This window comes from Amia ocellicauda, chromosome 6 (assembly GCF_036373705.1).
Source record: "Amia ocellicauda isolate fAmiCal2 chromosome 6, fAmiCal2.hap1, whole genome shotgun sequence".
NCBI classification, from domain to species: Eukaryota; Metazoa; Chordata; class Actinopteri; order Amiiformes; family Amiidae; genus Amia; species Amia ocellicauda.
This window is the reverse complement of record NC_089855.1, coordinates 46,573,798-46,601,573: the sequence shown is the minus strand read 5'-3', so window position 1 is coordinate 46,601,573 and position 27,776 is coordinate 46,573,798. Positions and strand designations below refer to the sequence as shown.

The 27,776-nt window shown below is 47.7% G+C and overlaps 2 protein-coding genes across 2 annotated transcripts; both read left to right on the top strand.

The window, feature by feature from the left end:
• The first annotated feature begins 247 nt into the window (after window positions 1-247).
• mei1 (meiotic double-stranded break formation protein 1) lies at window positions 248-19,680 on the top strand. Its single transcript, XM_066707641.1, has 33 exons — window positions 248-513; window positions 1,845-1,968; window positions 2,325-2,375; window positions 2,612-2,685; window positions 3,211-3,328; window positions 4,840-4,872; window positions 4,949-5,173; window positions 5,358-5,494; window positions 5,672-5,786; window positions 6,256-6,372; window positions 6,765-6,864; window positions 7,049-7,183; window positions 7,545-7,665; window positions 8,329-8,408; window positions 8,780-8,921; window positions 9,552-9,663; window positions 9,828-9,888; window positions 10,844-10,864; window positions 11,162-11,237; window positions 11,371-11,573; window positions 12,411-12,558; window positions 12,726-13,046; window positions 13,378-13,549; window positions 14,906-15,010; window positions 15,121-15,231; window positions 15,425-15,627; window positions 16,308-16,392; window positions 16,884-17,062; window positions 17,321-17,402; window positions 17,585-17,691; window positions 17,823-17,954; window positions 18,485-18,600; window positions 19,641-19,680. The coding sequence occupies exons 1-33, from the start codon at window positions 298-300 to the stop codon at window positions 19,678-19,680; spliced, it is 4,062 nt and encodes a 1,353-aa protein (XP_066563738.1). The 5' UTR covers window positions 248-297.
• Window positions 19,206-27,386, top strand: ccdc134 (coiled-coil domain containing 134). The gene is made up of 7 exons (XM_066707318.1): window positions 19,206-19,400; window positions 20,365-20,487; window positions 20,760-20,881; window positions 24,435-24,519; window positions 24,640-24,821; window positions 24,922-24,993; window positions 25,301-27,386. Exons 2-7 carry the CDS (start codon window positions 20,394-20,396, stop codon window positions 25,424-25,426), a joined length of 681 nt encoding a protein of 226 aa, XP_066563415.1. The 5' UTR covers window positions 19,206-19,400; window positions 20,365-20,393; the 3' UTR covers window positions 25,427-27,386.
• The last annotated feature ends 390 nt before the right edge of the window (window positions 27,387-27,776 follow it).

Here is a 27,776-nt window from a genome sequence, read left to right as displayed (position 1 = left end):
CAAGTAATAATCAAGGAAGTAGCGGGTAAACCAGTTTCCAAATATTACACACATTTACAAAGGTACTGTAACTATTGTACATAAATATAAAGTCAGGCTACATCGTAACTGAACCAATAACTTCCCTGAGCTTCTCACTTGCTCTCTATATCAGCATGTATACCGACTAGTATTACAGAATATCGGTAACGAACAATGTTTTACTAAGCCATCTCGCTGTACTGTAATGTAATAAAACACATAATGGGGAGAATATGCGTAATCACTGTGTAACAGCGGGTGATGTGACCTCAGGCAATGATGGCGGACGCAGAGCTGCTCTACGACAAGACGCACTACCGGCACGACCAGCGCTGGGCGGTTCGGCTCGGCTCGGATCGGCTCGGCTCGGCTCGGCTCGGCCCGGTCCTGTGCGTGGCGTGCGTCATCGAGATCCTGGAGGACAGCGAGGTGTCGGTGAGAGAGAGAGAGAGAGAGAGAGAGAGAACTGGGCAACTTCCACATAAAACCGCAGCATATATTAAAATAATCATGATTAGAGTTATTTGTATGATTGTGGTAATTGCTTTCTATAATTGTAATGCTTTGGTAGAATTGGAACGCTGACCTGCCTATACTATATTTAATCACATAATATACAAGGATCTCTGACTTTTGAATTAGTTGAAATAATACGTGTCATTATTATAAAAGCTCGTAACATAAGCCCGAAGGCGCCGTCGTTTGGTTTTAAACCTCCTGTCCCGTCGCTGCCGAGTGTGACGGAGACGCACACGCACTTCCGGGTGTTGTCGTCACGATAGCAGAACCTGCGCGCAACGCGCATCCTCCGAGAGCCGCCATCCGCCCAGGAAACACGTTCAGACTGACAGCCTGTTTCCTCATTGCACTGAAGTGTGCATTAATCACAGCATTCATTACCAGAGCAGACTGCCCTACCAGTGTAAAGCCAGTTCACAAGTGGAGCCATTTTAAAACCGACAATTAAGTGTAAGGGACAGTGTTGCCAGAAATCAAAATGCACTGTAGCCCACAATCAATACAAATCTAGCCCCAAACCAGCCCAGTGTGTATTGTGACAAAGCCAAAGTAATTCAATATGTGTGGTGTTGCCACTCTCCACTACCTGTACAGAAATAGACCCACTCTCCCATTCTTTCGTGTAAATGTTTTTGTATTGAAACTATGTACCTGTAATTGTATTAAATCAGCAGCCCTGATGAAGAAACTTGCGAAGAGTGTACAGACTTGCTAAACTAGAGCGTGAGGTAGGGCTGGTACACAGTTTAGTCACACCCTGAGTTTCTGTGCAGAAGCAGACCAGTGGAGTCTTGTGTTCACAGACATCTCTCTGAGCAGATCAGGGGGGACATTAGTCAGAGGCTGCACAGCATCTGAGATTCATGGATGCAAGACTTTTAGCAACATTAGTGAAAACAACAACGGAGAGTGTTTCTGCCACATTCCTTTTTTTAATATGTATAATTTGGAATTCATTCAAAATACACATTACATTAACACCTGCGAAATGTAGAAAAAAGCTGCCCAAAATGTAGATACTTTACTGTGAAAAATGTAATGTTAGTGACAGCAATATGAATATAATAGTACTGTAATAATAATACTGTGATAGTGTAGGAGGAAGAGACTCACAAGGTTTGAAGGAGTGCAGTGTAATCAATGAGCGTCGGCAATGCTGTACTTGCAACATGCACTGCTACATATTACACAGTAGTGTTCATATGGATACAAAGAATGTGCGTCTGTGTGTGTCTGAGTCTCTGTGCTGTGTGTGTGTGTGAGTCTGTGCTCTGTGTGTGTCTCAGTCTGTGCTCTGTGTGCAGGTGTTGAGGAAGAGACATGCCCTCTGCTGTCTGCGCCGCGTCACTGAGCACTTTCCCTCTGTCACTGCCCAGTTGCTGCTGCAGGACCAGAGGGTGTGTCTGCACTTCACTGGCACCCTGCTTGGTATGAAATGCACACACACCCACACGCCCACACACCCACAGAATCAGACAGACAGACAGACAGACACCGAGACACAGACAGACAGACACTGAGACACAGACAGACACACTGTGACACAGACAGAGAGACAGTGAGACACAGACAGATACACACTGAGACACAGGCAGATACACAATGAGACACAGGCAGACGGGCAGGCAGGCGGAAAGACTGAGAGACAGAGAGACAAACACAGACAGAGGGACAGGCTGACAGGCAGGCAGAGGCGACTCTTTATGTCCACACAGACCGGGCTGTGGGTGGCCAGTTCAACACAGAGCTGCTGTTAACAGCTGGGCCTCTGTCGTTCTGTCCAGGCATGTTGCACACGGTGGAGGACACGGCCACGCTGGAGCAGGCGATTCAAGGTAGGGAAAAACGGCATGGCTTCCTGTGACACATGGTATTACGCTGCAGTGCATCACATATATAACTGTTTTTAACAACCTCTAATAATGCTGAAAGATTAATAAACAATAAACATATAATACTCATATCGCACTGTGGGTGTGTGTGGCTGTGGCTGTTTCTGTGTATCTCTCTGTGTCTGTGTGTTTGTATATATGTGCTTGTGTGTGTGCACGTGTCTGTGTGTATGTTGCAGTGCTGCTGCAGCTGGTGTTGGAGCTGAAGAATGATGAGTTCCTGCAGTACCTTCTGAAGGAGAATGAGAGGCAGGTGAGGGAGCCCTACGGCCCAGGGGTCAGTGTCGACCAGGGGTCAGTGTGGACTAGGGGTCAGTGTGGCTCAGCAGGGGTCAGTGTGGACCAGGGGTCAGTGTGGCCTAGGGACAACACCCTGAGACATAGCAGGACTATTTAGCACTCTGGGGAAAATTGTCAAGAAACTCACAGAGAAAAGCCAGACTGCCTTTGTTTGTCAGTCAGGAAAATTTAAAATCTTGAAAGAAAATCAAATGAGGCTATGGGGAGAAAACAGTGGTCTGGAGAAATTATAAAGTCATTAAACTGTAATGCAATGAAAAGTAATGAACTGGTCACATTGTGGGTCTTCGACAGTGGTTTGAAGTTGGGCATCTAGGTAAAGACTTGTGCGTGTTTGATATCTTTATACAGAGTGCAGCTGCTTCAGAAGACACACTGTCCAGTGACTCTGCGGCCCTGTCCTCTGTGTCTGTCTGTGTGTATTGAGTACCTGTGTGTTTGTGTTGTTTTTATTTTGTTTGCGTTGTGCTCCATATAGCTGTGCAGTCAGGCCAGTCTGAGAAGCTGCCTGCCCTCCTTCATCCTGCTGGGGAGGCTGCTGGACACGGTGCCGACGGTGGCCGAGATGCTTTCTGAGATGCTGGTCGCTCATCACGGTGAGTGTGCAGCTCAGGGCGGCCATTTCTATGCACTTTTACCCAGAGCTGCGGAAGGCTTACTGAAAGAGTGCCGTGTAGATGAATGGATGGATGGATGGATTAATGAATGAATGAATTAATTAATGATTTGAAGGAGTGAGTCTGCAGGGCCTCTCCACCCACCTCACAGGTCCCTGAGCCCTGGCCTCCCCACCTCTCTCTCCCTGTCTTCCTCTCTCCCTCTCTGTCTCTCTCTCTTTCTCCTTCTCCCTCTCTCTTCCCATCCCCCTCTCTCTCCCTCTCCTCCTCCCTCTCTCTCTTATTAAGCTGCAGGGAGGGTCCCGTGTGCGGTGGATTACAGTATTAGCTGCCCACAGTGGGGGTTACAGCAGCGCAGGGGGCCTCAGCACTGGGATCTCAGCCCTGTTCCCAGGGGAATTAAACCTGGAGCAGGAAGTCAGGCGTCCTCAGCCAGAGCCATGTGCAGGAGTGTGTGAGAGAGTGTGTGTGTGTGTGTGAGAGAGAGTGAGTGAGATTGTGAAAGTGTATATGAAAATGAGTGTGCATGTGTGTGTGTGAGAGAGTGTGTGTATGTGTGAGAGAGTGTGTGTGATTGTGAGAGTGAGTAAGTGTGTTTGTGAGGGAGGGTGTGTGTGTGTGTGAGAGAGAGTGAGTGAGATTGTGAAAGTATATGAAAGTGAGTATGCATGTGTGTGTGTGTGTGTGTGTGTGAGAGAGAGAGTGAGAGTCTGTGAGAGAGTGTGTGTGATTGTGAGAGTAAGTGTGTTTGTGAGGGAGGGTGTTTGTTTGTTGAGCTCAAAAGATTGTATTTGAGAGTGAGTGTGCATGTGTGAGAGTGAGTGAGGACTATTGTGTGGTTGTGCATTTGTATATGCGTTACTGAGTGTCTGAGTGTACATTTGTGTGTATATATAAACGGTATGTGTGTGTGTGTGTGTGTGTGTGTGACACAGTGGCGTGTTTGGAGTTAAAGTGTTGTGCTGCTGTCGCATCACAAGGCCCTGCTGAGGGAATGCACAGAGTTGTACACACGGCCCAGTGCTGGGACAGATTACAGCGGGGCAGGACGGCTGCTCCTCTGGAACAATGTGTGCTAAAATAATAAACCCTCAACAGCTTTATTATCAGTCTCTTTTAAAAGCTCCCTGTGCTGGCAGTGGGCCAAACCCCCTTGGTTTTGCTGAGTGACCAGAGCACTGAGGGCAGCAGTGTCCAGCAGGGGCAGCGCAGCCAGGATGTCATAGTGCTGTGTGTTTTCAGTCAGTGTGCGTGAACTGTTTCATCGATATCTAGTGTTAAGTAGAATAAAGGAGTTAGTGTGTGTCTGTGTTGTGTGTCAGTGCAATACATCAGTATTGTGTTGTGGTGTAGGGTCCCTGCTGGAGTGTGTATGTGCAGGGCTGTGTGTCAGTGTTGTGCAGTGTGCCAGTGTTGTGTTGTGTTGTAATTTCCCTGCTGGAGCGCGTGTGCGAGGATCTGTGTCAATGTTGTGTTGTGTTGTGCTTCAGGGTCCCTGCTGGAGCACGTGTGCGAGGATAAGTGTCAGTGCTGTGTTGTAGTTTCCCTGCTGGAGTGCCCGTGTGCAAGGATGTGTGTCAGTGTTGTGTTGTGTTGTAGGGTCCCTGCTTGAGCGTGTGTGCGCGGGGCTGCTCTTCCCAGACGAGGCCCTGAAGGGGGCTGTGGTGTATGTGCTGTGCCGGCTGTGGAGCTGCCCCCCCGCCGTGGCCAGGCTGCCCCCCCCCCTCACACACAGACTCTGCCGGCTGCTGCTCTCCACACTGTCCCACGGACACAGCGCACAACTGCTCCTCAACTGCCTGGGTGAGGGAGGAGGAGAGCTAGGCGGGACTGGGCTGTATGTACCATGTTGTACTGTGTTGTACTCTGCTGTGTTGTGTTGTGTTGTGCTGTGCTATGCTATGTTGTACTATACTGTGCTGTGCTCTGTTGTACTGTACTGTGCTGTACTCTGCTGTGTTGTACTGTACTGTGCTGTACTCTGCTGTGTTGTACTGTGCTGTGTCAGGGTTTCTGAGGCAGTTGCTGCGCTGCAGTGAGGCTGTGTCTGTGCTGATGAGCCCCGAGCTCTGCGCCGAGTCCGACCACGACTGCAGCACCGAGCTCACGCTGCCCGGCTGCTCCCTGCCCCTCGCCCTGAAGAAGGTACCGCTGTTGGCACTCCTCCTCCTCCTCCTCATCATCATTACTATTATTGTTATTATTGGGAATTATTATGAAATACTGCTCATGTTTGTCTACATGTCTTCGTGCATCTGTCTTTGTTTTTGTGTTTGTCCATTTGACTGTCTTCCTATCTCTGTCCATATGTGTGTCCTGCAGCTGTTGCTCAGTGGGGACGAGTCTCTGCAGATGGCCAGCTCTCAGTGCATGGTGGCCATACTGCAGCACTCGCCCAGCCAGTACGGCACCCAGCTCATACAGGCAGACATACCCGGTGAGACAGAGACACTGGCACACAGTGTCAGTGAGGTGCTGCATGTCTGTCGCTCTGTGTGTCAGTGTGTCAGTATGCTATGCTCAGTGTGTCAGTGTGCTGTGCTCAGTGTGTCAGTGTGCTGTATCTCTGTAGAGTTCCTGTTTGAGCGGGTGTGCTGTGCCAGTGAGATGCTGCTGTGCTCAGTGTGTCAGTGTGCTGTGCTCAGTGTGTCAGTGTGTCAGTGTGCTGTGCTCAGTGTGTCAGTGTGTCAGTGTGTCAGTGTGCTGTGCTCAGTGTGTCAGTGTGTCAGTGTGCTGTATCTCTGTAGAGTTCCTGTTTGAGTGGGAGTGCTGTGCCAGTGAGATGCTGCTGTGCTCAGTGTGTCAGTATGCTGTGCTCAGTGTGTCAGTGTGTCAGTGTGCTGTGCTCAGTGTGTCAGTGTGTCAGTGTGCTGTGCTCAGTGTGTCAGTGTGCTGTATCTCTGTAGAGTTCCTGTTTGAGCGGGTGTGCTGTGCCAGTGAGATGCTGCTGTGCTCAGTGTACTCCTGTCTGCTGCTACTGACCCAGGAGACGCTGTTCTTCACCAAGTGCCACGCGGTCTACGGTCAGACTGCACCTCCGCTCACCACCCGTGTAGTACTGATAGTAGTAGTAGTGTAGTAGTAGCAGCAGCTGTTAAATTGTGGTCTCCACAAAATCAAGATATTGTCACTTTTCTACACAGCACTTACTAATTATTACTATTATTACTATTAATGTTACTAAATATTATTATTAATTATTAATATTTAGTATTATTATTCATTATTACTAATTATTATTATTACTATTACTATTATTATTATTATTATTATCATTATCATTATTATTATTATTATTATTATTATTAATGCAATAATTATAAGTCCCTGGTGTGCAGGAGGCTCTGAGGCTCAGAAACCATTATTATTATTGTTATTGTGATTGTGCTTGTGATGGTGATGATTGCTGGGTCAGGGCTGGAGTCCCTGGTGCGCAGTGTGAAGGAGGCTCTGAGGCGCAGTAACCAGGAGGTGCAGAGACAGGGGCTGCAGCTGCTCACTGAGGTCCTGCACAGGTGGGGGGGCAGTCTGTGTGACTCTCTCGTTTTGTATCCCTCCCTCCCTCTCTCTCTGTGTGACACAGGCAACAGTCTCTCTCTCTCGTTCTGTATCCCTCCCCTCTCTCTCTCTCTCTCTCTCTCTCTCTCTCTCTCTCTCTCTCTGTGTCACTGCACTGATGACAGCCCAACTCTCCCCCAGGCAGCCGGTGGGTATCCAGCTGTTCTCCAGTGCCAGTGGCTTCAGGGAGGTGGCAGAGGCGGTGCAGCTGGGCCTCAGCATTCCCTGCCTGCAGGTGGCGACCCAGGCGGCCTGCGCTGCCTCGGCTCTGCTCAGGTGGGTGTGCCAGACCGGCGGCCCTGTGTCCCGAGTGTGATCCTGAGCGCATCTCCTTCCCTTTGCTCTGCTTTGCTTCCTCATAATCTTCATTTTTTCCTGAAGACTCTGAAGTTTTGTAAGTATCTGTCTCTGTTCCTGTCTCTGTCTGTCTCCCTTTTTCTCTCTGTCTCGATGCATCTCACTGTCTCTCTCTCTCTTGCTGTGTTTCTTTCTTTTACTCTCCCAGTCTCTCTGTTCCTTCATCTATCTCTGTCTCTCCGTGTTTCTGTCTTTTTTTCTGTCTCGGTCTGTGCCCCTCTCTGTCTTGTCTCATTCTCTCTGTCCCTCTGTCTCACTCTGTCTCTCTCTCTGACCCCAGGCTGAATCACCTGTCCAGCCCGGTGCAGTACAGGGCTCTGCAGGGTGTGTTGGAGGCGGCGATGGACAGGTGTAAGGATCTGCCCCTAGTGACTGCAGGAGCACAACGCAGAGCCGTGAGTGTCTCTCTCCACTGCTGCTACTGCACTATCAGTGACCGGTGTCTCTCATTGTATAAGACATGCCATCTGGAGCTGTGTGGGTGAGAGGCCTGCGAAGCTGAGCTACACAAACTGTGCTACATGACCCCTTATACAGTAAGAGACACCTTCACACACCAGGATTAGACACACATTAGACACAGATATATTTACAGTGGGAAAAAAAAGTTTATTTTTGTTAAATGTAACAATCTTCTCTCCCTCTAAATCTTTTTGGTACAGGATCCGCTGCAACTGACCTACAGTGGCACCTTTTCTGCATTTGTTTTACAAATGAGCATAAAATGAAAACCACTGAACAGAAACTCACGATGGAGCTCTATGGTCTGGTGGCCATATTGGATTCATTACACAGTATTCAAGCATCTTCTCTGAAACCTCTATGCAAATCAAATTACACCTACTGCCACTTTACATATTATATTTAGACTCATCATAAATCACACATCAGTTATTATTTTTATGTTTAACCTAGCATTACCATGTGCCATATCCATACAGATATGTGTGGCCCCTACACTGCTGCTGGCAGCTGTATTTATTATTCTTACATATCATTGCTTGTGGAAGCTTGTCACTGTCTGTAGTAATGTGACATCCTGATGTTGCGCCTCTATGTCCTAGGAGGCAGAGCCCAGCAGCCAGGCCTCCAGAGGGGGGAGGTTTCTGCTCCAGGCCCTGGTCACACTCCACACAGCCTGCAGGTACAGCATGGCGCTACACAGTGTGCATACAGCGCAGCACAGAACCACACTGGCCACCACAATGTCAGGCCCGGCCTGTAGAGATCCACAGCCACTCCAGTCGGCTCAGTAGAAACATAAACCTCAACATGCGCTCACTGTGGCCCCTGACCCTGAACCTCAAACTAATCTGATCACCAAGCTTAATTTCAGTGCAACGTTTTACTGCATTACTGAAAACCATTCTCTTCCATGTCAGTTCTAGCCTTTAATAAAACTGAGCCGGTCACATTCTCATTTTATTGTGGCATTTTTCTTGAACCATCCCAATCCGAAAAATAACCCCAATTGAACTGCTGAATGAATCCGTATGCCCGTGTGCGTGTCCCTAGGCTGGCGGCCCAGTGTGCCAGTGAGCCCGGTCTGCAGGACAACGCCTTCACGGCCCCGGACCGGCCGGGCGAGGAGAGCCTGGCCTCCTTCAGCCTGGGCCTGCTGCACATCTGTGACTCGGTCTGCATCCCCACGGTCACGGTGAGCGCAGCGCCGCAGCTCCGCAGCTCTCAGCACTGCACCCCAGCCCTGCTCTCAGCACTGCCCCCCAGCCCTGCTCTCAGCACTGCACATCTGTGCCTGGGCAACTTTAACTGCACTGAAGCTCCACAGAGGCTCTCTTCCTGTAACACTGACTATGAAAGGCTCTGCGCTGTATCGGGTGACGTCCTGCTTCACACCCACACTTCACACTACAGTCGTTGTATTTTACAGTGTGCTGTAATGCAGTTGAGAAGTGTGTCATGTGACGACTGTAGCCCCGGTTACCCTTTCAGCACAAACCCATAGTATTAATCTGTGGTGGAAATGTGTGGTGCTTATAGTTTGCATACACCAGAATGAGATCCTTATATTTGTGTATTTAAAATACACAGGGATATTTACACGGGGTTCAAATAAATTGTAGTCTGTGAGTCTAGTTTAGTTTGAATATATAGTAGAAATTAAACCTCATCATATATATCATGAACATATAAATCGCCTATATGCGCAGGAGGCTTCTGTAAACCCTCACCACACCGGGGGGTTACACTGCTTCAGAGGTGTTTGTATATCATGATGGGTCCAATTAACCAATTAAGGACTGAAGGAGGTCTGTGTGTTTTGCAGAAGCTGTGTGAGAGAGGGCTCAGCCCAGCCGTGCTGCAGGTCTTCTACGCCATCCTGAGCTGTCAGTACACCCTGACTCCCAGTATGATGCCCCAGTTCTCCACCAAACTGGGTGAGTGGGGCTGGGCTGCCTGACACAGGGCTGCTGAGGGTGTGTGAGAGAGAGGCTGAGAGTTGTGTGATGATGTTGGGAGGCTGATGAGGCGCAGTGAGAGAGACTGGAGGCTCCAGAGCTGCTCCTACGACTCTGACTGCCCGTCTGGATTTGATCCGCAGCCTCGTCCTGCTTCTACAGGCTGACTCTGGAGCTGAAGTCTGCCTTCTGTGCTGGGGAGAGGTGGGTACACAGTGTGTGTGTGTCTGTGTGCGTGTGTGCGTGCGTGTGTGCGTGCGTGTGTGTGTGTGTGTGTGTCTGTGTCTGTGTGTGTGTGTGTGTGTGTCTGTGTGTGTGTCTGTGTGTGTGTGTGTGTCTGTGTCTGTGTGTGTTGTGTGTGTGTGGCTGTGTGTGTATGTGTGTGTCTGTGTGTCTGTGTGTGTGTGTGTGTCTGTGTGTGTGTGCGTGCGTGTGCACGTGTGCTTGTGTGGGTAGTTTTATGTGTACTGCAGCTGTAAGTTACTCAATGTGAAATTAATATATATATATATATTGTCACTGGATTAATTGTAATGTTTATCTTGAAAGCTTAATTTAATGTGTGTATGTTTATAGATCAAACTTGTTTTATTTATTTGTCATAACAACTACATTATTTGTGTCATAGGATTTAACACCTACAGCTAGATTTCATAACAAGCCTTGAAGTTGAAAATCTGAAAATCATAGATCTCCTCATTAAAATACATTAAAACAGTGATCACTGCACTCAATCTAGCTCATTTAATGGGAGAATAATTCCATATGAACTCATTTACAACATTTATGTTTTTGACCCTGGGTAAAAAATTATAATATGTACACATCTTTAGCCCCCCTGCTGGTCCAATGACTGCATTACCATACAGTGGAATCAGTAGTTTTTTCTCTTGTGGGGCTGAATCAGTGTGTTTCATCAAACTGAAAGACAATACTCAAGTACAGATTCATGACACAGCATCACATTCATCTGAAAGACAGTATGTCTGTGGAAGAGACAGTCTGACAGCTGCTCTGGGTCTCTCGATTGTGTTGCTCACCCACCTGACTGACTGGAGCCCATTCCCTCTGGGTGTGGAAACTGTGGGAACTGGACACTGGGGGTGTCACCAGTAGTATTCTCTGTGTGTCAGTGTTAGTGTGTCTCTTTGTGTTTCAGTGTGTTAGTGGACACTGTATGGTACTGTGTCTCTGTTATCTCTGTGTGTTATGGACACTGTGTCTCTCTGCTCTCTGTGTGTTATGGACACTTTTACTTTGTCTGTGCTCTCTGTGTGTTATGGACACTGTGGTACTGTGTCTGTCTGTTGTCTGTGTGTTATGGACACTGGGCTACTGTGTCCCTCTGCTCTCTGTGTGTTATGGACACTGGGCTACTGAGTCCCTCTGCTCTCTGTGTTATGGAAACTGGGCTACTGTGTCCCTCTGCTCTCTGTGTGTTATGAACACTGTGTCTCTGCTCTCTGTGTGAGTCCAGGAATCCCCTCCTGAATGCTACCTGCTCTGAGTTCCTGCAGAGGATGAGTCTGTGTCTGCTGGACACCCTGGACACTGCAGAGGCCACTCAACACGGTGAGGGGGGTTACACTGAACACAGCTCTATATACCAGTACCTCAGTCAGTCTCACAGTCAGTGTGAGGAGCTGTGTGTCTACAGTGAGGGAGTGTGTGTGGACAGCAAGTCAGTGTGTGTGTGTGTGTGTGTGTGTCTCTGCAGACCTTGCTGACGTGTGCAGTGTGTTGAGGGCCGGTGTTCCTGGTCTGAGCGCCCGGCTGTCCGAGTGGCCGGCCCTGCTGGGAGAGGAGCCCACCCCCGGGCAGGGAGGGCTGAGGGCCACTCAGTACAGCCTGATCACGCTGCTGTGCTTGTCTCATCAGCACCATGACAGGTCAGGCTACTGCGCACTGTACACTGAATACTGCACACACTGCGCACTGTACGCTGAATACTGCACACACTGCGCACTGTACACTGAATACTGCACACACACTGTACACTGAATACTGCACACACTGCACACTGTACACTGAATACTGCACACACACTGCACACTGTACACTGAATACTGTGCACTGTACACTGTACACTGTACACTGAATACTGCACACACACTGCACACTGAATACTGCACACACTGCACACTGTACACTGAATAGTGCGCACTGTACACTGAATACTGCACACACTGCGCACTGTACACTGAATACTGCACACACACTGTACACTGAATACTGCACACTGTACACTGAATACTGCACACACACTGCACACTGTACACTTAATACTGCACACACACTGCACACTGTACACTGAATACTGCACACACTGCACACTACACTGAATACTGCACACATACTGCACACTGTACACTGAATACTGCACACACACTGTACACTGAATACTGCGCACTGTACACTGAATACTGCACACACACTGCACACTGTACACTGAATACTGCACACTGTACACTGAATACTGCACACACACTGCACACTGTACACTGAATACTGCACACACACTGTACACACACTGCACACTGTACACTGAGTACTTACACTACACATTATACAGTGCACACTACACAACAGTGCACACCACACTGAATACTGCACACTGTACATTATACAGTGCACACTGAACACACACAGTGTCAGTTTATCTCATTGTATTATACTGTAATTCAGTACATTTGTAAATATCCCTCCCTCTCCCTCTCTCTCTGCAGGCTAGTCCCGGGGCCGGCTCTGTTCCAGGCAGTGGTGTCACTGCTGTGCTCAGTGCAGGAGCAGGGAGACCGCCCCCCCACAGGCGTGCTCAGGGCTGCTCTCTACCTGCTGGCAGTCAGCCAGGACCGGAGCCCCCACCTGGACCGGGTACCTGTCCTGCACTGCTACTGCACTACTACTGCACTACTACTGCACTGCCCTGCGCTACGCAGTCATATTTGTTCAGGGTGCAGGGCACAGTGTGGGGGGGCTGGGGCTGATTGATTCATTCTGATTGGTTCATGTGTGATTGTGTGTCTCTTGCCCCCCCACAGGCTCCAGTGCACAGAGTCTGCCAGGCCCTGTCTGTGTCTCCCATTGTCTCCCTGTTCTCCCCCCACCCCGCCGTCCTGCACTTCCTGTTCCTGTACCCAGAGCTGAGTGACCGCTTCGGGCTGCCATTCCTGGAGTGCTGGCTGGCCCGCCTCCCCGAACCTGCCACCAGAACTGGGCCGCCCAAGGCCGAACCGGACCCCACCGAGACAAAACCGCCACGGCAGCCAGAACCGCAGCAGCAGCAGCAGCAACACGGCCCCCGTGTGACAGCGCTGCTCTCTGTGCTGGACAGCAGCCCCACTGCAGTGCTCACTGTGCTGGTGAGAGGGAGGGAGGGAGGGAGGGAGGGAGAGGGACAGAGCGAAGGAGAAGGAGAGAGGGAGGGGAAAAAGAGGAGAGGGAGAAAGGAGGAGAGCATGTGTGTGTTGAGAGTAGATAGGCAAGGTAAGAGAAGTGGACAGGGGGGCCGAGGGGATGAGAAGAGAAGGAATGAGGTGACAGTGAGAGAGGGATGGAAGAAAGGGATGAGAGAGAGAAAGAGTGAGAAAATTGAGACGGAGCGCTTTAGAGAACACATTATATCCGGCTTGTCTCTGTGGCTGATGTGTGCTGCTTCCTGCTGTCTGCTTCCTGTCTCCTGTCTGTTTCCAGGGTGTCCTCTGTACCGGAGAGGCTCAGCTGGCCCACAATGCACTGCTGGTGCTGCGGGCCTACCTGCAGGGTCACGACCGCTGCAACCCCGTGACCTCTGACCTCCTGCGACCCCAGCTGCTCCAGATTCTGCAGCGTTTCGCCATTGAGAAGGAGACTCAGAGCCTGGGAGGTAGCTCTGACCTCTGACCTCTGACCCCACACAGGAGCTGCTGCACTGTCTCTGTGTCCTTATACTGTCATAGTGTGTGTGACAATAGGTTGGCTGTCATCACAATTGAGCACACAAACACAAGACAATGAGCTCTCTCTGTCTGTCTCTCTGTCAGACTGTTACATAAGAACATAAGAAAGTTTACAGATGAGAGGAGGCCATTGTGCTCATTTGGTGTAACTAAGTGATCCAAGGATCCTATCCAGTCTATTTTCAAATGTTCCCAAATTTTCAGCTTCAACCACATCACTGGGGAGTTTGTTCCAGATTGTGACTACTCTCTGTGTAAAGAAGTGTCTCCTGTTTTCTGTCTTGAATGCCTATTTTATTCTGTATATACAATGGCTCTCAAAAGTATTCACCCCATTTAGAAAAATTTGCAGATTATATTTCTCACTTTGACCTTACTCCTGATTAAATCCTGTTGTTACACAATGACATGTGGAAAAGTCCAAGGGGGGTGAATACTTTTGAGAGCCACTGTAGATATATATAGAAAGTTATATTCCTCCCATAGTGTAATTATAGTGGACATTTGTATTACCTGCATATAATACCACATTGAATTACATCTGCCAGGTGTCGGCCCACCCCTGAATATCGGCTATTCAAAGTCCCTGACATGATCAGACATGATCTGCCTCGTCTAAACCCATGTTGACTATCTCCAAGAATATGGTTTTCATTAAGATGCTCCTCTATTTTCTGTCTAATAATTTTTTCATACATTTTACAAGTAATGCATGTGAGACTGATTGGTCTGTAATTTCCTGGCTCAGTTTTGTCCCCTTTCTTGTGGATTGGAATGACATTTGCTGTCTTCCAGTCAGTTGGCACATCCCCTGTTCTAAGTGTCATTTGGAATATTTGAGTTAGCAGCCTATAAATAATTTCCCTCATTTCTTTAAGTACTGTTGGAAATATCCCATCTGGCCCAGGTGATTTGTTGGTTTTTAATTCTGCTAGTCCCTTTAGTACCTCCTCCTCATTTATCCTGATCTCTCTTAGGGTTTGACTGGATTGATTGTTAACTTGTGGCATGTCATCTGTTTTTTCTTTAGTAAAAACCTCTGTGAAATACTCATTTAGAACATTTGCCACATCTTGTTCGTTTTCCAAGAAACTTCAATTTTTGCCATTTAACTGTTTCACTTCCTCCTTTGTTTCTCACTGTCAAACTGTTTCTCTGTTACACCGTCTCTCTCTGTGTCATTTGGTGTCTGTCTCTCAGGGCAGTGTTAACATATGGTGGTGTCCAGTCATACATCTGTATTAACATCTCTTTCTCCCTCTACCTTTCCTTCTCTCTCTCAGCGCTCAGTGCCCTGCCCCTGGTGCTGCAGCTGCTGTGTGTGGTCCAGAGCAGTGGCTCTGCGGAGAGAGAGATGGACGACACTGACTTCAGACTGCTGTACCACGGTGAGCGGCTCACAGCGCCACGGCACTCAGCACCTCATACTGCTGTTAGTACTGTTGTTGTTGTGTTGTGGAGAGTGGTGTCTCACAGCTCCGTGCTGCTCTGTGTGCAGTGGCTAACCTGGCTGTCAGGCTGAAGCCATCCCACTCTGAGGCCCTGCAGCCTGCGCTCAACTACCTGTACTGCAGCCTGGCTCTGTCCCCTGAGCCCTGCGCCAACAGAGGTGACATACAAATACACACACACACACTCAGCATTGCGCCAACAGAGGTGACTGACACACACACAGGTCACACACACACAGCTGAGAGAGAGACACTACACAGAGATACTCAGAGAGATGCACACAGATACACAGACACATGTCCTTTTGTCATAACTTGCCTTGGTCAGCTGCAATCTCTCCCTCTCTCCAGCCGTGTCCATGCTTCTGTGCAACACGGCTCTGATGCTGCTGCTGCAGGCCGTGCTGGAGCTGCCCCCTGCTGCCCGCCCCTGTCCTCTGGCCCCGCTCTCCTCCCACCCCCCAGCCCCGCTCTGCTCTCCCTCCACCCAGCTGTGCTGTGCCTGGCTGCTGCTGGCCTCCCTGCTCAAGCTGCAGCGCCGCCACTCTGCCCAGGTACTGTCCTCTCCAGCCTGTGCACCACACTGGTGTCTGTGGCCTGGCTCAGTGTCCTCTTCACTGTGTCTCTGGCCTGGCTCAGTGTCCTCTTCACTGTGTCTCTGGCCTGGCTCAGTGTCCTCTTCACTGTGTCTCTGGCCTGGCTCAGTGTGTCCTCTTCACTGTGTCTCTGGCCTGGCTCAGTGTGTCCTCTTCACTGTGTCTCTGGCCTGGCTCAGTGTGTCCTCTTCACTGTGTCTCTGGCCTGGCTCAGTGTGTCCTCTTCACTGTGTCTCTGGCCTGGCTCAGTGTGTCCTCTTCACTGTGTCTCTGGCCTGGCTCAGTGTGTCCTCTTCACTGTGTCTGTGGCCTGACTCAGTGTGTCCTCTTCACTGTGTCTCTGGCCTGGCTCAGTGTGTCCTCTTCACTGTGTCTGTGTCCTGGCTCAGTGTGTCCTCTTCACTGTGTCTGTGGCCTGGCTCAGTGTGTCCTCTTCACTGTCTTTGTGGCCTGGCTCAGTGTGTCCTCTTCACTGTGTCTCTGGCCTGGCTCAGTGTGTCCTCTTCACTGTGTCTGTGGCCTGACTCAGTGTGTCCACTTCACTGTGTCTGTGGCCTGACTCAGTGTGTCCTCTTCACTGTGTCTGTGGCCTGGCTCACTGTGACTGAAATCATTGTTCCCCACCCCCTCTCTCCCAGGTGCACAGGAGTATCTCTCTCAGTCTGGACAAGCCTCTCCATCTGCTCAGCTTCAGGAAACAGCAGACAGACAACCTGCTTCTGGGTATGAGCAGGAATATGATCTGCATCGTTAATCAGATCATACTGTGCTATACTGTACTGCGCTATACTACAATACATGACACTATACTACACTGTACTGTGCTATACTACAATACATGACACTATACTACACTGTACTGTGCTATACTACTATACATGACACTATACTACACTGTACTGTGCTATACTACTATACATGACAATATACTACACTGTACTGTGCTATAGTGCAATACACTTTACAATAGTATACCATGCTATTCTATATACTATACTAAAGTACACTATACTACATCACACTTTAAAGTACTGCACTGGTCTACACTATACTATACTGTACTGTACTATAACTGTACTACACTACTGGCCTCTCTGTGCTTCACCACGGGTTCTCCTGCTCATCTCATGCTCACTGGAGGCCTGCACTACACAGCGCTCTGTCCTCAGAGCTGCAGGCCCGTGTCCACTGTCTGTCCCCCTGCGTCTCTGCAGCCTCTTGTCTCCGGCTCTTGCACACGCTGCTGGACCAGGACCTGCGGTCCCCCCTGCTGTCCCCCCCGCCGTCCCCAAGCGCTCAGCGGGTCCTGGGCAGGACGGAGGCCGCGCTGCTCCCCCTGGGCTCCCACAGGGGGCGCCGTCTCCTCACCGCCCTGCACGGCCTGCTGCTGCAGGTCAGTCACTCCACACAGGGGGCTCGGACCCCAGGCCGGCGCAGGTTACATCAAAGCTCACACCGTCAGCTTTCTACAAAGTAGCAACAGGTGTCCTTTACTGATCTATTAAAGATACTATACTATACTATGCTATACTATACTATACTGCACTGCACTATAGTACTGTATAATATACTGTACTGTTTGGTAAAATGTGATAATATACACATTAAGGTACTCTCTCTCCCCCTCCCTCCCTCTCTCTCTCTCTCTCAGAGGCAGGAGCTGTTGCTCGGTGCTGCTGTGAGCTGCCTGGCCTCCCTGCTGGGCTTCCTGCACCGGAAGAGCCCCCCCACAGGTGACACACATACTACACACACTACACACAATACACACACACACTACACACACACACACTATACACACTGCACACACACACTACACACACACTACATACACACCACACACACGCTACATGAACACTATACTGCCTGATAAGTTTGCACTGAAGGATGTCTGTGTGTGTTCCTCTCCCCCCAGCCCTGCACACAGTGTCCCAGCCCTGGACGCGGTTCCTGCTCTACACCCTGCAGAGCCCCGGGGACGACAGCCTGCTGCACCCCGCCCTGCTGACGCTGCTCACACTGGTGACTCCCTGTGCCTCTTCAATACGAGCTGTCCCTCCTGCGCTCCCTGTGTCCTCGCTAGTCTTCAATAAGAGCTGTCCCTCCTGCACTATTTATTTTGCATTACATGTGTATTTCTTCCCCTGCCCCAGCTGGTACGGTATGGCAGCAGGACCGTGGTCTGGGAGCCTGATCTGGCCCAGGTGCTGCAGGCGGCAGAGAGGAGGGACGTCAGGGAGCTGGGAGAGGGTACTGCACGGGCTCTCACTGTCCTCCTGGTACAGGTACAGCTCTGGGCACTGAGCAGGGCGAGATGTGGACACTGTGATGACAGTGAGAGCGTGTGTGTGTGTGTGTGTGTGTGTGTGTGTGTGTATCTGTGTAGTTCGTGTCTGAAAAGCCAAAAGTTTTAGAATACCCCCATTTTCCCAGTTTTTATTGAACTTAAAGTCCAGTGAATAACCTGAAATGGTACAAATGTAATCAGTAAACTGCCAGAGGTTAAAAAAAGTTTTGGTTACCAAGTTTTGGTTTTGGTTTCACATCAGAGGGTTTGGTGCCCTTTTAAGGGTACTAGAGGGATTTGTCAGTTTAAGGGGTTACATTTTGTTAAACACAACGATTCAATGATTTCGTTTTTATCTCCAATTGTTTATTTGTGCTATGCTTTAAATTAGTACATTGAGACATTAAAATGCGTAAATTTCAATAAAAACTGGAAAATGGAGGTGTTCTAAAACTTTTGACTGGTATTGTATATAATAGTAACAATGTGTGTGTGAGAGAGTGAGTGTGTAACTGTATGTGTGTCCAGCTGCAGAGCTCTGGAGCCCATCAGCCTCCCAGTGTGAAAGAGAGGCAGGCAGCCCAGAGCCTGCAGGAGAGACTGCAGAGCCGCCCCCTCCCTGAGACCCAGCACTGGAGCTTACTGTATCCACACTGTCACTGTCTGTCTTACTGTCTCCAGTCTGTCACTGTCTTACTGTCTCCAGTCTGTCACTGTCTGTCTTACTGTCTCCACTCTGTCTGCCTGTCTGTGTGTCTTCATCAATGCAGCAACATCATCCCCCTGTATTTCCTTAGCCCTCTCTGACAGCTGTGTTGGGGGAGTGTCTGTCTGTCCATCTGACTTTGAGATGAAGATTGGTGGACACTGAAGAGAACTGTAGAGGCCGTTGGACACTCAGTTACAGCGACCAGTGGAATCAAATATAATTGACTGACAGACTTACACACTGACTGACTGATACACTGACAGACATTTTATGAGTTGCCCCATTAATGAGCTGGATTTTCTTGTATTGTTCTTTAAATACAATAATAACTCTCATTTGTTCTAAGATAACCAGCTGCCCCACAACAGAGTACAGATATGTATTACTATTGGAAGGTGTTTGTTGCAATACAAATCAATAGAAGAGTTTATTCGCTTGCGCATTCATCATTCTAGTTGGAGATCTAAGGTATCAGATTTGGCACTGAAAGAGATTGTTTCCTGGGGACGCATTTGGTTGCGCACCGGCTCCCCGTGTGCTGTCCGCCGCGTCACCGCTCCGCGAGTGAGCTGTCCTTCCGTCTGCGGCGCAGCACGGGGATTAACACCCGAAATACCCATTTAATACCGCGCTCAGGCGTTATAACACAGCGTGCGGCACAGTGACGTCGTGCCTCGCTGGAGGTGGATGTTGGCGGTGTTCAGCTCTGCTGTTCGGTATTGAGTGTCTGTTAAGGTGAGTGGCCGGTCCGCTGCTGTGACACACAGGTGTCCGATGGGCTGTGCGTCGCTCCCGGACGCGCACCGCATTACAGCAGCATCCATTGCATGACAGCGTGCAGGGCAGCGCAATGGGCAGACCGTGGCAGAACTGCGAGCGTCTGGTACACATTATTACCCGGATTATATGTGGAGTCCTGTTGATCAGGGTTAGCGCAGCAGGTGTGCCTGTGCACCTTGTGCACGATGCCCACAGCCACGGCACCGAGCCGCGGGATCCCCGGGGACTGCGCTGAGGGGGAGAGGGGGAGAGGGGGGCTGCTCCGGTGTCAGAGCTCCACCGAGATGCGATCAAACCCGCAGGGCTGCCTGCGCCTGCATTGCGTGCGGGCTGCTCCAGCGCTGGACGCGGTGGTTGTTTTTTTCTGATTGATCTCACATTGATGTATTAAAAGTAAAGGGCCAGATCATGAATAATAGTAATACATGAATACGACTTGTGAGCGAATGTGGGGTGTTGGGAAGTCAAGTCCCAAGTCGTGTCGGGTGAGTGATCAGGTATTGGAGCCGCTGGACACAGCTGGGCATCTGTCACACACCCCGCTATGGCCGGCCAGGCTGTCTGGGTATTGCAGTGCTGTGCATGTTGCCCCCAGCCGGGCTGTCCCTGGCTCAGTAACTGCGAGTCTCCGCCTGAGAGACATCTGTTATCTTCCCACTGCTTTGAGTTCATATATTTCTATGTTAGGGCTCCCATAGCACAATCTAATATACAACCTGGCTTTACCAATAGCTGTAGGATCTAGTATATCTGACACTGTATGATATAATTAATACAATGTATCATGCTATTATAATCTAACATGATTTGATATGATACACATCCAGGGCTGAGACTACTGCGATATTGAAGTGCACAATGCTGACCAGTGTTCCCAGTGAAGTTCATGTTTTTTGTTTGATCTCTGTCGATGTGTCAGTGTTCTCGTGAGCTCTGTGGCGCCCCCTGATGGCCGTGCTGTGTGTGTGCGCCGTGCTGCTGGGCCTGGCGGGGCCGTCGCTCTCCTCAGACCCACACAGACACGACTCCAACCTGGAGATCTGTATCCTGCTGGACCTGCCTGCCTGCCTGATACACCCGCTACACTGACAGACTGCTACACTGACTGATCGACTGATGCACTGCAACACTGACTGACACACTGTTACACTGAATCCATTGTTATATATTGACTGACTAACAGACTGACACACTGATGCACTGTAATACTGTATATTAGACTGACCACTTACTTATGCACTGATAGACTGACACACTGACGGAGTGTACAATATGTGTGTGTGTGTCAGTGTTGTCCTTACCCCAGCCTATCAGATAAGCGTCTGTTCGAGACGAAGCGGAAGGACCAGCTGACGGCGCTGAAGAACCTGGTGGAGCTGAACGACATCAACCAGCAGTACAAGATAATTGACATCATGCTCAAGGGCCTGTTCAAGGTATACTCACTGTACATTAAATACACACTGTACACTATATACACACTAACACTGTACAATACACACTACACTAAATACACACTAACACTTTACAGACACTGTACACTATGTACATACTCATACTGTACACTATACTCCCTGTACGCACACTGTACACTGAACACACTGTACACTATATACACACTACACTAAATACACACTAACACTTTACAGACACTGTACACTATGTACATACTCATACTGTACACTATATACTCCCTGTACGCACACTGTACACTGAACACACTGTACACTATATACACTAACACTGTACAATACACACTGTGCACACACCACTAAATACTGTACACACACTAACACTGTACACTATACACACTAACAGTACGCACAGTACACACTAACACTACACACACTGTACATTAAATACACACTGTACGCTATATACACACTAACACTGTACACTAAATTCACACTGTACACATACTGTAACACTACACTATATACACTAACACTGTACACTACATGGTACACACTAACACTGTACACACACTGTACACTATATACACTAACACTGTACAATACACACTGTGCACACACCACTAAATACTGTACACACACTAACACTGTACACTATACACACTAACAGTACGCACAGTACACACTAACACTACACACACTGTACATTAAATACACACTGTACGCTATATACACACTAACACTGTACACTAAATTCACACTGTACACATACTGTAACACTACACTATATACACTAACACTGTACACTACATGGTACACACTAACACTGTACACACACTGTACACTAAATACCCACTGTAACACTTTACAGACACTACACTATATACACACTCATACTGTACACTATATACTCACTGTACACTAAATACACACTGTACACATACTGTAACACTACACTATATACACTAACACTGTACACTACACACGGTACACACTAACACTGTACACTAAATACTCGCTGTAATACTTTACAAACACTACACTATATACACTAATACTGTACATTATATACTCACTGTCCACACACTGTACACTATATACACACTAACACTTTACAGACACTGTACACTATATACACACTAACACTGTACAATAGACACTGTACACTATATACACACTAACACTACTCTATATATACTGTACACTATATACACACTGTATACACGCTGTGCACTATATACACACTAACACTACACTATATATACTGTACACTATATACACGCTGTATACATGCTGTACACTATATACACACTAACACTGTACACTATATACACGCTGTACACTATATACACTACCCTACACTATATACACACTAACACTACACTATATATACTGTACACTATATACACGCTGTATACATGCTGTACACTATATACACACTAACACTGTACACTATATACACGCTGTACACTATATACACACTACCCTACACTATATACACACTAACACTACACTATATATACTGTAGACTATATACACGCAGTATACATGCTGTACACTATATACACACTAACACTGTACACTATATACACGCTGTACACTATATACACTACACTATATACACACTAACACTACACTATATATACTGTACACTATATACACACTGTATACATGCTGTACACTATATACACACTAATACTGTACACTATATACACGCTGTACACTATATACACTACACTACACTATATACACACTAACACTACACTATATATACTGTACACTATATACACACTGTATACATGCTGTACACTATATACACACTAACACTGTACACTATATACACGCTGTACACTATATACACTACACTATATACACACTAACACTACACTATATATACTGTACACTATATACACACTGTATACATGCTGTACACTATATACACACTAACACTGTACACTATATACACGCTGTACACTATATACACACTAACACTACACTATATATACTGTACACTATATACACACTGTATACATGCTGTACACTATATACACACTAACACTGTACACTATATACACACTAACACTACACTATATACACACTAACACTACACTATATATACTGTACACTATATACACACTGTATACACGCTGTACACTATATATACACACTAACACTGTACACTATATGCACACTGTACACTATATACACACTAACACTGTACACTATATACACACTAACACTACACTATATATACTGTACACTATATACACACTGTATACATGCTGTACACTATATACACACTGTACACTATATACACGCTGTACACTATATACACTACACTACACTATATACACACTAACACTACACTATATACTGTACACTATATACACACTGTATACATGCTGTACACTATATATACACACTAACACTGTACACTATATACACGCTGTACACTATATACACTACACTACACTATATACACACTAACACTACACTATATATACTGTACACTATATACACACTGTATACATGCTGTACACTATATACACACTAACACTGTACACTATATACACGCTGTACACTATATACACTACACTACACTATATACACACTAACACTACACTATATATACTGTACACTATATACACACTGTATACATGCTGTACACTATATATACACACTAACACTACACTATATACACGCTGTACACTATATACACTACACTACACTATATACACACTAACACTACAATATATATACTGTACACTATATACACACTGTATACACGCTGTACACTATATATATACACACTAACACTGTACACTATATACACGCTGTACACTATATACACACTAACACTACACTATATATACTGTACACTATATACACACTGTATACATGCTGTACACTATATATACACACTAACACTGTACACTATATACACGCTGTACACTATATACACTACACTACACTATATACACACTAACACTACACTATATATACTGTACACTATATACACACTGTATACACGCTGTACACTATATATACACACTAACACTGTACACTATATACATGCTGTACACTACACACTAACACTACACTACACTATATGCACACTGTACACCATATACACACTAACACTGTACACTATATACACACTGTATACACGCTGTACACTATATATACACACTAACACTGTACACTATATACATGCTGTACACTACACACTAACACTACACTATATGCACACTGTACACCATATACACACTAACACTACAATATATACACGCTGTACACTATACACCGTAACACTTTACAGACACAATATGTCATCATGCTCAAGGGCCTGTTCAAGGTACACTCATGCACTGTACACTAAATACACGCTGTACACTATTTATACAGTAACACTGTTCACACTCACTGTACACTTTACTTACACACTGCACACTATGTACACTTTACTCACACTGTACAGGCTCCCTGCTCTCTAGGTGTGTAATAAAGACGGGGGGGGCGGGTTGTATGTATATGTGTGTGTGTGCTGTGCTGAGTGTACATGGCTGCTGTGCTGCAGGTGCTGGAGGACTCCCGGGCCGTCCTCGTCGCCGCCAACCTGCAGCCGGACGACCCCTTCCCCCTGGATGACAAGCTCAAGGAAGGTCAGACACCAACCCCCCACACACACAGCTCTCTATCCCTCCCTCTCTCTCAGTGCAATGCTGTGGTCAGCATATCTGTATTAACCATTCCCCTCTCACTCTCTCCCCCTCTCTCTCCAGCGTACTCCCATGTGGTGGAGAACACGGCTTTCTTCGGTGACGTGGCGCTGCGGTTCCCGCGCATCGTGCATCACTACTATGACAGCAACGCGCAGTGGAGCCTGCTGCTGCGCTGGGGCCTGAGCTTCTGCAACCAGACCGGCGTCTTCACCGGGGGGGCGCACCAACACGTCCTCACACTGGTCAGACTGGGGAGACTGGACGGAGGCTGGGGAAAATTGCCTTTTTAATTAGCTGCTGTGTTTCTAAACCCGTCTTCTCTCTCATTCTTTCGCCTCTCAGATGGCGCAGGAGTTGGGCATCACAGAGAAATCTGCCGACTTCATCAACCCCTACCGCACCGAGAGAGATGACGTGAGTAAACACTCTTCATCACAGCCATCATCATCATCAGCGCAGTAACGCAGGTCCTTTTATGAGATCAGCTGAGAGCCCAGAGCTGGAGAGACGCTCACAGTGAACAGGCTGGTCTGAACTGCTGTGAAGAGAAAACGCTCCCACAATAGTGTGTGCCAGGGTGTGGAGATAGACAGATAAACATCCCTAATCTCTCTTTCTATCCTTCTGTCCACCCTTTACCCCTTTTTCTCCACCTCCTTTCCACTCTCTCCATGCCTCTCCCTCTCTCGCTCACTCTCTCATTCTCTCTTTCTGCCCCCAGGTGCTGCACACAGCAGAGGCGTTCCAGAAGGTGCTGAGGGAGGAGGAGAAGCGACGGAGGAAAGAAGAGAAGAGGAAAGAGATCAGGAAGGGGCCACGCATCTCCCGCTCCCGCTCTGAGCTATAGCACACAGAGACGAGGAGGAGGGAAAAGGAGTGTGGTGGGGGGTGCATAGGGGCAGGGGGCAGGGGGTAGTCTACAGGGATGGGGTATAGTAAACTGGGAGGGGAACTAGGGGAGAGGGGGAACAGAGGTACAGGGTACTGTGTAGGGGCTCTGAGGGATGGAGAGGGGGAGGGGAGCGGTGCTGGGTGATGTTCATAGTGCTTGGGAATAGAGGGGGGGTATGGTTATAAAGAATTCCACAGGGACTGGGAAAGAGGGAAGGGAAGGGGGGGAGTGGGAGGTGAAGCAAAACATGTAAGGGACTAGGACAGGGAGGGAGGGAGGGAAGGATTGGGAGAGAAGGAGAGCTGTCCAGTACACAGTGTAGAGTCCTGCAGGGGCTGTACTGTAGTCTCTTCAGCACAGTGAAGGAGCAGAGGGCACAGAGGGACAGCTTGTGTGTGAAGCTGGGGAACAGAGGGACAATGTGTGTGAAGTAGGGGGACAGAGGGACCGTGTGGGTGAATCAGGGGGGACAAGGGGACAGTGTGAAGCTGGGGGACAGAGGGACAGTGTGTGTGTGAAGCAGGGGGACAGAGGGACAGTGTGTGTGTATGAAGCTGGGGGACAGAGGGACAATGTGTGTGAAGTAGGGGGACAGAGGGACCGTGTGGGTGAATCAGGGGGGACAAGGGGACAGTGTGAAGCTGGGGGACAGAGGGACAGTGTGTGTGTGAAGCAGGGGGACAGAGGGACAGTGTGTGTATGAAGCTGGGGGACAGAGGGACAGTGTGTGTATGAAGCTGGGGGACAGGGAGACTGAATTAATCTGGGTTGGAGGTTGCAGTGAATATAACTGGGGCAGCTGCACTGAACACACTGATCTTACCACATCAATAGCAGCAGCGTCGCTTCCCTCAGTCGCCTCTAGAGGGCAGTGTTTACCTCAAACCCAAGGCCACACTTACAGGACGACTGCACTTCAATTGTTTAACAGACAAACTTGTATCTTTTTTTCTTTTTTTTTCACTTTAATGCCAGAATTCCTGCTGCTTGGTCACATTCTACCACCAGCATCTGGTTTCAATTATTTATTTGTATGCAGTTAGAATTAAAATACAGAACTGTGACTTTCTAATTAACAGCAATGAAGTGGATCAATTAAATGTCCCTCCAGGCCCAAAAATAAGCCGTGAGGTTTCTGTATCTTTTAACTGGTTGCTAATGTGTTTGCAATCTGTGGCTCTTGGGGTTTCACTGCCTGACGCGTGTTTATACCCTCATCAGTGTGACTGGAATCACTTTAAAAATGTCAGCTGGTATTGGTGCTGCAGGGGGTCTCCTGTAGGCTGCTGTCTGTCAGTCTCTGTCAGTTTTTCTGTCCACCTCTCAGTATACCCGTCCCTCTGTCTGTCTGTGTGACTTCACTCACAGGTGAGAAAAACCTTTGTCAAAATCTTAACCTGACTGGACCGGACCGAGATGAGTGTGTCAGAGTTACTCAGAATCGATTTTCTCTTTCGTATTATTTCCCCCATCATAACATTTTAAATGAGTAAAACACATTTTCCTGCAGCTGATCTGACAGCTACAAGTGCACAGGTCTGCTTATTTGTGTTTCACAGGGTTTTAAATCTGTATTACAGGAGCAGTATTGTAGTTGTGGGGCTTGTGTGTGCCATTGCTTTGTCTGTCCACAAGAGATCGCTGGGAGCCACTCGGCATCACAAGTCATTGATATCTTCAAAGGGGTGCTGGGCTTTATTTTAAGTGTTCCTGTTCTCACTGATACACAAACAGTTCTTTTTTAAATTTATTTTTTAAAGGGGACAGTAAAGGAAGGTAATAACAGGATTGTTTTGTAACCTCGACTGTTATTTAAATACAAAACTATATACAATGTACTTTGTGGGATTGTATTGTTTTACTTGAATTTAAAGCAGAAAGAAACAAATCTTATTAAATAATGTTTAAATGACAATGCAGTGTGATTGCTTGTGTTTTCTCCCTGATTTGTTCACTCATTTGATTCCAGATACACAGCAAATCTCTGTACTTTAGAAATGTATTATTATTATTGAACATCTTCAATATTATTTCATACAGATTCTGGCAAATATTTACAGTTAGGTCCATAAGTATTTGGACACTGACACAATTTTCATCATTGTGGCTCTGTATGCCACCACAATGGATTTGAAAGGAAGCAATCAAGATGTGCTTTAAGTGTAGACTTTCATATTTAATTTAATTACATCCAAATTGTGTGGAAGAAACCCAGCTGTAATTACCCTCAAATTAAAGATGAAAGTCTGAGTTTTTATGTTACATTTGACCCTGGCTACTGTTACAGCTGATCCTGGGAATGGGG

What these genes read in the sequence shown, in the direction of transcription:
- mei1 (XM_066707641.1), top strand. Translation starts at nt 298, where the DNA reads ATGATGGCGGACGCAGAGCTGCTCTACGACAAGACGCACTACCGGCAC. An exon ending in GTGTTAGTGGACACTGTATG is followed by an intron (nt 10,865 to 11,161) that starts GTACTGTGTCTC and finishes GTGTGAGTCCAG; the next exon opens with GAATCCCCTCCTGAATGCTA. An exon ending in GGAGACTCAGAGCCTGGGAG is followed by an intron (nt 13,550 to 14,905) that starts GTAGCTCTGACC and finishes TCTCTCTCTCAG; the next exon opens with CGCTCAGTGCCCTGCCCCTG.
- ccdc134 (XM_066707318.1), top strand. Translation starts at nt 20,394, where the DNA reads ATGGCCGTGCTGTGTGTGTGCGCCGTGCTGCTGGGCCTGGCGGGGCCG. An exon ending in TGCTCAAGGGCCTGTTCAAG is followed by an intron (nt 20,882 to 24,434) that starts GTATACTCACTG and finishes GCTGTGCTGCAG; the next exon opens with GTGCTGGAGGACTCCCGGGC. An exon ending in ACCGCACCGAGAGAGATGAC is followed by an intron (nt 24,994 to 25,300) that starts GTGAGTAAACAC and finishes TTCTGCCCCCAG; the next exon opens with GTGCTGCACACAGCAGAGGC.